Source organism: Bidens hawaiensis, unplaced genomic scaffold (assembly GCF_021521415.1).
Source record: "Bidens hawaiensis isolate Kalapana, Puna unplaced genomic scaffold, B.hawaiensis_p1.1 tig00047420_1, whole genome shotgun sequence".
Lineage (NCBI taxonomy): Eukaryota > Viridiplantae > Streptophyta > Magnoliopsida > Asterales > Asteraceae > Bidens > Bidens hawaiensis.
In genome coordinates this window covers 100,288-108,978 of record NW_027506032.1, presented here as the reverse complement: position 1 = coordinate 108,978, position 8,691 = coordinate 100,288, and the positions used below count along the sequence as shown (strand labels likewise).

At 34.6% G+C, this 8,691-nt stretch overlaps 1 protein-coding gene and 1 long non-coding RNA gene across 3 annotated transcripts; one reads left to right on the top strand and one right to left on the bottom strand.

Annotated features, from left to right (window-relative positions):
* The first annotated feature begins 235 nt into the window (after window positions 1-235).
* On the top strand, window positions 236-4,404 carry LOC143616433 (uncharacterized). Of its 2 annotated transcripts, XM_077089261.1 has the most exons (6): window positions 236-486; window positions 1,770-1,809; window positions 1,908-2,003; window positions 3,140-3,302; window positions 3,401-3,674; window positions 3,889-4,404. In XM_077089261.1, the coding sequence occupies exons 1-6, from the start codon at window positions 430-432 to the stop codon at window positions 4,078-4,080; spliced, it is 822 nt and encodes a 273-aa protein (XP_076945376.1). In that variant the 5' UTR covers window positions 236-429; the 3' UTR covers window positions 4,081-4,404. The 2 variants fall into 2 exon arrangements, with proteins under 2 accessions (XP_076945376.1, XP_076945377.1); XM_077089262.1 differs by lacking the exon at window positions 1,908-2,003 and having other exon boundaries at window positions 238-486; window positions 3,889-4,403.
* A 3,636-nt stretch (window positions 4,405-8,040) lies between these two features.
* LOC143616439 (uncharacterized) lies at window positions 8,041-8,691 on the bottom strand. Its single transcript, XR_013150662.1, has 2 exons — window positions 8,523-8,691; window positions 8,041-8,436 (listed from the first exon to the last, which is right to left on the bottom strand). It is a non-coding gene; the product is annotated as an uncharacterized LOC143616439 (long non-coding RNA).

Genomic DNA, 8,691 nt, shown 5'->3' with positions numbered 1-8,691 from the left:
GATAGTTTTTAATTTGATATATGTAATGAATGTTATCAAATGAAAGTAATGTTGTAGGGACTATTATGTATATTAATAATGTTAAAAGCTAATTGTAATTTATGGAATAAGTTCAGGGGGTATATTTAGTAAAAATGGAGTAAGGGTTACTTTTAGCATCACCCTAATAATAATAATAATAATAATAATAATAATAATAATAGGGAACGTGCGTGGCCATCGATACCTAGTCGTAGTTTGGTTTTCAGTCCAGTTGCTTGCTTTAATTCTACGATACTTTCTTCTCCTTCCTAATTAATTAGGGCTTCGTAGTTGAAGGTACCGCCGATCAAATTCCATCGCCATAGCCACTGGATTGCGTTGCTGAAGTACTCATTTCATCTTCCTGACAACAAATATTATTATTATTATTATTATTATCAGGATTCGATGGCGGAACCCTCATACACCAGTCTTCCTACTAGCCACTTGCCTGGTTCCGTTCCGGTATTCATCTTCTTAATTAATTGACTATAAGTTACCCCTAATTTACCATCACTGTTCCGATTGATATTCCAATTGATCATCGATTAGTTTAATTTGTTGCCGTATGTATGATGTAATAAAGTAATTAGAGACTCAAACAATACTACTTTATCAACTTCGTTTTGTCCGCCCGATCACACATATTTCAGTAGTTATATAGTTTATTTACTTACTAGAATCTGGATCCTTTTATCAGGAAAATTTGTAAATAATTGTTATTTGGTCAAAATTTAAAATTTATATATAAAATTTTGAATACATATATATGTATATTTGAAAAATTACATATAAATTTCAGATTAATTCTGATTAATTGCTAGTGTGTACACCACCAGCTGATAGCTGACTAGTGCCTAGCGAGTTCTACAACACTGATTGGACTATTTGATTTACTAGATGCATCTTTATTCTTCATAAGCTATTTGAAATCTGTATTGCCTGATTCCAGTTTAGAATTTTCTGAAGTTCCTTGTTAGTTAAAAGTTTGAACTGACTTATTAAAACTAAATGTATCTTTCATTTTTTGTTGATGTAAAAATATGTGTTTCGAGAGAGATTAGGGGTGGCGAACATAGCAGAAAAAATAAGAGAGGGGAGATTGAGATGGTTTGGACATGTGAAGAGAAGACAGCCGACGAATCCTGTTAGAACCGTAGAAAACATTACTATAGAAGGGAGGAGGGGTAGAGGACGACCTAAACTGACGTGGGATGAGAGGATTAAGCATGATTTGATAGACTTAAACCTTTCGGAGGACATGGTTGAGGATAGGAATTCATGGAGAAGTAGAATTAAAGTTAAGGATTTTTAGTGAGAAAGGAATTCCTTAGGGCTTCTATTTACCGTATTTTGGTCACATTTATAGTATTAGTATTACTATTAGTATTATTCTTCCCATATACATAGTATTAGTATATTCTTTTCATATATATTATTATTAGTATTATGATTATTATTATTATTATTACTATTATTATTATCATTAATATTATTATTATTACTGTTAAACTTTGATTTCCTTTGTATTGCTTCATACATATGGACTTTAGAGCTGAGGGTCTCTCTGGAAGCCACCTCTTTATCCCTTTGGATAGAGGTACGGTGTGCCTACATCCCACCCTCCCCAGACCCTACCTATAGCTTTGCTGTTGGTGGGACTTCACTGGGTATGATTGATTGATTGATTGATTGTAAAAATATGAACACGTTATAAAGTAATCATGTGACTTCTGTGTTATGTTCAGGCTGTAATAACTGAAGAAAAGGCTTCGGCTATACAACATGGTATATGACTCTTTTACAATATGGCTCTTCTTGCTTTTGGAAATGTAGTTGAATTCACAGCGTGGACTTTATATATCGATTGTTTGAATGCTCTGCAGATCCTGAAGCAAATATGCAAATCTTTCCTCCTAACAGTGGTGGTGGTGGTGGTGGTGGCGGCGCACGGGGATACCAGACTCTTACAAGTCCAAGTGGTATGTTACATCATACCTGACACTCTGTGCATGTCCTGAGAAAATATTTGACTGAACCATGCAGGAAGTGTAGTTATTGAACAGTCTGTATCTACTATCTAAAGCATCCATTAATAGTTTAATTCTATACAACTTTTTTTATTATTAAAAGAGATACAAACAAAAAGGATTTGCGTTGTATGGCTAACCCTTTCCTGTATTAACATTACTATTCTAAATCGGCCTACCACATTGCTCATCTTAAGACATCTCATTTGATTGCGCTTTGTCTTTTGATGTAATAATTCTTAGGTATTGTGGAATACCGTCTTAGTGTCTAGTTTGTATGGCTATGAAAACCTTTTTATAATTATTTATCGTATGCACGTAAGATGCCCTATTGTGCTAACATACAAATTTTGGTTCTGAGAAGTGACGTGTCAATTACTGACACAGTCTATAGAAATCAAATTGGATATGTTGATAAAAAAGAGAAATCATTGGCAAATCGAGTTGCAAGTTGGTGGATAGTTTGTTCCACTTGTTTTCTACATCACAACTGCTTTTTGACTTTTTTGGTATCTTGATTATGCGTCCCAACATCTTAACACTTTCAGATGTCTTAAAATATAAACACGGATTGTATTTATGTCTAAACCTATGCAAGTTCTTAGGTCCTCTGTGGTATTGAGAGATAACTTCAAGGGGCTATATCCATACAACATGACACATATCATGCATGATGAACAAGTAACACTTTTTTGCACATGTTGGAGAGTTCTTGCAGTTTATGTCTTTGATAGATGACTTCCATGCTTTAGTTTAGACACTACCATGTAATCTTAAAATCTTTTAACCGCTATTATATCAATGCAAGATATTATGTTAAAAAAGATGCTTAGGTAGCATTTATTGCTTTTAACGATAACTATTGCTAACTAGCTACATATAAAGGCCAAATAGAAGAATTTTTTCTATAGCTAGGTAACTAATCAGTTATCTTAACTAATCGATTAATAGGCAGTGTGGTGTTTATTGTTGGATTTATTTTTATATTTGGTTTAACCCATATTATGATCTTGATCTTTTTCTTATTCTTATTCTAAACGCCATTAATCTTTGTTGGGAATGCTCTTTTTGTTGTGTTATATCTACAGATGGAAATGGACCACCACCTGGCAATAACTCGAATGGAACATTCAGTGTCTTATCTTACGTACAATATTTTAATGTTGACACAGATGATGTTGTCAACAGATTAACAAGTTCGCTGTATCCCACCGGTGACTTTTTCAGGAAAATCGAAGCTAACCCAGATCTGTAATATTCCTTCTTTTTTTTTCACCTTACCTAATATTATATACAAGTTGTATTGAGAATTTTGATTTCTTTTATTGTTTGTTAATGTTTATATTTAGATATGGGCTTATCTGGATCTCCACCACATTGGTATTTGTGATAGCTTCGTTTGGTAATTGTGCCACATATTTGACGAGTAGAAAAACCGATTCTAGCATTTCTTGGAGCTTTGATGTGAACTACTTCCAGGTTTCAGCAATGGCAATATATGGTTATGCTTTTATAGTTCCACTGGGATTTTACTTGTTGCTTCAGTACTTCGGTTCAAAAGTTGGCCTTATTCACTTTTGGTGCATGTGGGGATACTCTCTCTTCATTTTCATCATAAGCTCTGTAAGTATCCATCGCGCTTGTGCTCTTTAACTAATTTTCATATTTTAAATGCAAGTGTTCTAACAATGTATAAGATTATCTTATTATTACAACTCCATGTATTACGTATTATCACGCATTATTATTTGATTCTGATTATTTCATATTTTTAGAAAATTATTTTTAAACATGTATAGTTTGTTCCTGATATAATTTTGGTTTGTGAACCATCCAGCTTTTATTGGTTATCCCGGTGGATTTTATCCGGTGGATCATCACACTCATCACAGGTGTTGCATCAGCTGCTTTTGTCGGGTTAAACCTCAAGTCTCATGTAGAGTTGAATGACCTGACCATCGTGTTGGTTGCTGCATGCGTCTTGCAATTTGCTTTGTCTATCTTTATCAAATCATGGTTTTTTCATTAAACTTTGTATGACCGTATAAATGTAGCCTCGTTGCTAGTGAGGTGTTGATTGTGATAGGATTAGGCGTCTTAGATCGAGACTATCGTGATGTGGTTAGTGGTTAAACATACAGTTTTGGTTTGTAGAAGGAATGAACGAACAAAGTGTTGCACATTTGTTTTGTTTTGTCTTGTCTTGTATTTGATTTGGTCATTTGGATCAACACTTGGGTTTGGTTGTAAAATAGATAGCATGCTTCCTTTTGGGTGAATATGTGATTTGCAATTTGTAGGTCAAGTTTGTTTATTGAAAGAATCTTGGTTCGTGTTTTTTTTTCTCTATATATATTAGCACATTGTGTGTGTGAATCTTTCCGACTTGGTATACATTATTCGGGCTGTAATGTATAGCGTTTGGAGTGTTTGCCGGGAAGTTTGTTTATACTTTTAAAGATCAAAGTGATCATTCCTATTTAAGACCAACCTTACTTTTAATTACATAAATGTGCCATTGCAAATACTTACACGCGTTCTTAGAGCATCACAACGCCTTCTCAATGTGTCACATTAGATTTCAAACCACTGTTACAAACCTCCATTTTTTCTACAGAACCATATCTTAAATTCTTAACAAACCACAACCAAAAATATTTTATCGTATATTTAATATTTGTGTGAGAGATGAAGGCCCATCACCTTGTCCAAATGAGGTTTAGAAACACAGACCAACTTTGCAGCTTGGAATCATCCACAATGGTGCAAATGGGGTTTTTTGAGGTCTGGTTCGTAAGTTCAGACCAGCCACGCTGGCTACGGACCTGAGCGTTGTGCATGCTCTAAATTGTACATATATGAGCGTGTTATATGTTGTGTTTGAAATCTTTCCAAAATCAGTTAGGGAAGTAGTTAAGTTTAGATTATACATATGAATATCACTACGGTTGAGGTTTTGTTTTTCCTCTTAAATAGTTGTATTTGTGTATATATAGTTATTTTGAATATCATTACGGTCTACAGTTAAGGGTTTGCTTTGTTTTTTTTCCTTAAATAGTTGCTGTATATATATTTATTTTGCATAAGATCAATAGGAACAAACATATTTAACCGAAGGTTTGGTTTTGGCTATAAACATGTCAAAACCTATTTTGGAGTATGGACAAATTAGTCTAAATGAAGTTTATTTTTGAGTATGAACAAAGATGGGTATACAATTGAAGTTAGTTGGGTTTGATTAGCTAACAACCTATCTATTTTTCACTTTGTATTGTACGATCAATACGTTACACCCCGGCATGTTCCGCCGCCCTTTGGTCGGGGTGTGACACCGGGAAATGGTGATGGTGATGAGGTTATAATGTGAAGCCTAAGATAGAGACAGAAACAAATGGTGAAGCTCAAGTAATGGATGAAGAGTAGAATTTGTTTGTTTATAAACTATGATGATGATGGTTATTCTGACCTTGATCTCTCGATTGTAACAAACACAGTTGTGGATCCTGTGACGTTTTTTCATGATATATAGGAGGAAACAGAAGTATTAGATTAAGATCACACGTCATTGTTCAACTAAAAGATTTGCATGTTAATGGTCCAAGATGTGGATGATTTACTACAAAAGTTTTGGGAACTTTCATAGAAGATTATACCATTTTAAAGAATATATAATACACTCTTTTCCTTTAGCTATGGTTTTGTCCCACTGGATTTTCCTAGCAAAGTTTTTAACGAGACAACATCCTTAATCGTATGAAATTGATAATCAAATGGGAGTTTATAAATATATACTATGTGGTTATCAACACCCTAAAATAAATTAGGCTTGATCAACAAGTTTTCATTTCCTATATAACCATATTGTATCTCATTGTATTTGACACACGTGGCTAATAAAATCTTTCTTTTTCTCCCTACATCTCTTTCTCATTTTGGTTATAGTTATTATGCTTGTTTCATAACACCCTTAATGTTTTACATATTTCACAAGCATCAAACAACAGAAGAAGAAAAACCACGAGTCGAACCCCTACCGACCCTATCATTGTTGTGTCCCCACCGCAAGGGGCAGGCTCTTACGCTAGTGTGTGTGGGTGTGTGTTGGCTAAAACATGGCAAGTTCTTTAAGTTTGACTGGAACGGGTCAACCTAGCAACCGAATAGGTTTTGAATTGACCATGCCTAAATTCTTTAATTTCGACTTAAATGGGCCAACCTAGAAACCGAATAGGTTTTAAATTGATCATGCATAAAATTTTAGGCTAGCAAACATACATATTAAATTGATAGTAAACACTTCTACAAGGCTTACATATAGCATACCTAACTGATTTTGTTTTAGAGGCGGTTTGTTTGCATCTGATTCATTCAGACTTCAGACTGTTTGGTTCCAGACATAAAAACATTTGAATAGTTAAAATTGGGTCTGAATCATTCAGACTCATGTTGTTGCTGAATGGGACAAAGGCTTATTCAGATCTAGCTCATTCAGATCTGAATGAACCAAACAACCTCTTACCCTGCAATTAGGTCAATAAGACGAATAAAAGAATGGCAAGCCAACAGTCCATAAATCAAATATCACAAACAAACTCTTTAGGCAAAAGGAGCGGAATTCCAACTGTTAGTATAGGTTCATATGTTATTTTAGGTTGTTGTATGTAATGCAAACAACTAACTTCATATTATGTGAACGACCTTATTATGCTACAATTAGATGTGGCAATGTGAGTGGGTTGGGTTGGATTTGGGTGATGGGTTAGAATGGGTATGGTAAGGGTCATGATGGATTTTTAAAATAGAGGGTTATGATAGATATGGGTCAAGATAGGTAAAACTAACTCACCTTGACCAAAGTGAAGGTTGAAATACAAAGGGTTTTAAAAACCCCTAAAAAAATATTCAAAAAACTATTAAAAAGATAATAATTCAAAATATATATAAAAAACGCAAATTGAAAATAACTAAAATGTTTCCCCCGTCATCCTCGTTCATTTAAAAAAAACAAAACAAACAAACAAACCCACCGTAGTGGGCGTAAACTTGGGCGAATTGTAGTCTACGATAATAAGCATTTTTTACAGCAGCAAAAAGTCTTATGGCCCACATAAATATATATATAGGCTCTTAGGCCACCCGTAGTGGGCGTAAACTTGAGGCGAATAGCAGCGAAAATGAGCGAGCCCCCCCCCCCCCCCGCCCGAAATGTGGGCCGATAGGGGGGGGGGGTTCTATTTGTCGTCGGCTTCCATTTTGATTTTATTATTGTAACGGATTGTGTGTGGTATATATATGGGCTACAACATCATTACACCCAAAAAACAAAAACCCACTATTTACTGACTGAACGCCACATGACGCAAAACGCTCATTTTGTACTACACATAGCCTTAAAGCAAAAGCTAATTATTGTCTTTTGGGTGGCAGCAGTAACCCACTTTTATTATAAATCCTCGCCAAAGCAAGAGCATCAAAAACTAGCTACCAATTTATGCGCATTAAACTATGTTAAATTATTATTATCGCCATGGCTCGCGTAATGTGAAGTCAAAATTGCCAACAAGAAATTTACTAAACAAGGCAAAATATAAATATCCCGTCTTTAAGTGCTAGATTGTCATCTTAGCAACTGTACCTTAATCTAGAGTTATTGTTGAAGCTATAAGAAAAGGTCTAATTATATAAACAGCTTATTAAATCGTAGAGTAGAGTATGATCAAGAATGTAATTATAGCTCCAAATAATAACTAATCATATGCTAGTTTGTTTAAGCTAGAGAACAACCTGAGTTATATCATTATCATCTAAACTAATGTCAATAAATATGGTCAGACGCTTATAGGATATAACTTGCTAAAAGTACTATGGATTGCTATGTCCAAGTTGAAAACAATTAGTCGCTATTTATCATCAGGCAGTAACAACTCTTCAAAAGGCAAGATTAAAGTATAAAAAAACTTTTTCCTAGCACGCATCACAAGTAATAAGGTTAATAAAACATAGCTTAATTTCAAAAGTAATAAGGTTAATAAAACATAGCTTAAATAACCGACTCAATTCACAAGTCATAACCATCACCATAAGTTACACCTAATTTACTTCAATGATTCCTTCCAAATAGTCAAATCAACGAAGTAAAAGACTCCAGTTTACTTCTCCTCCTGCCATGACTTGTTCATATACTAAGATTGCTTCTTGCATCACATTAGCCTCACATAGTAATTTACTTCTTGTCTTACCCGATGGATGGGTGACACTGTAATTTTCCAAACCCGAATTACCTGATCCTTTATCCAATTTTTCAAACACCTTTGGTGCGACCCGTGGATCATATCCAGCAGAAGCCATCAACAGCAACCCTATGTGATCAGCTTCAGTCTCCATCCTACACATAATACAAACGTTTTTTCCATCAAGTTATAACATGTAATCAAACCTAACTAATCCATGGTTATCAAACACACTTCGTACCTTTGCGAGAAAGGTCGATCTTGGGCCAAAAGAATCGCCTTTTCTTCGACCGCCCAAGAAACTTATAGTACTTTAGCCGTTTGGATGCAATCAAATAGTTCTTTGTAAACCTCTCAGCCATATGTCTTCCTACAACATGTGCAACCTACAACCATATTGCAAGTGTTAA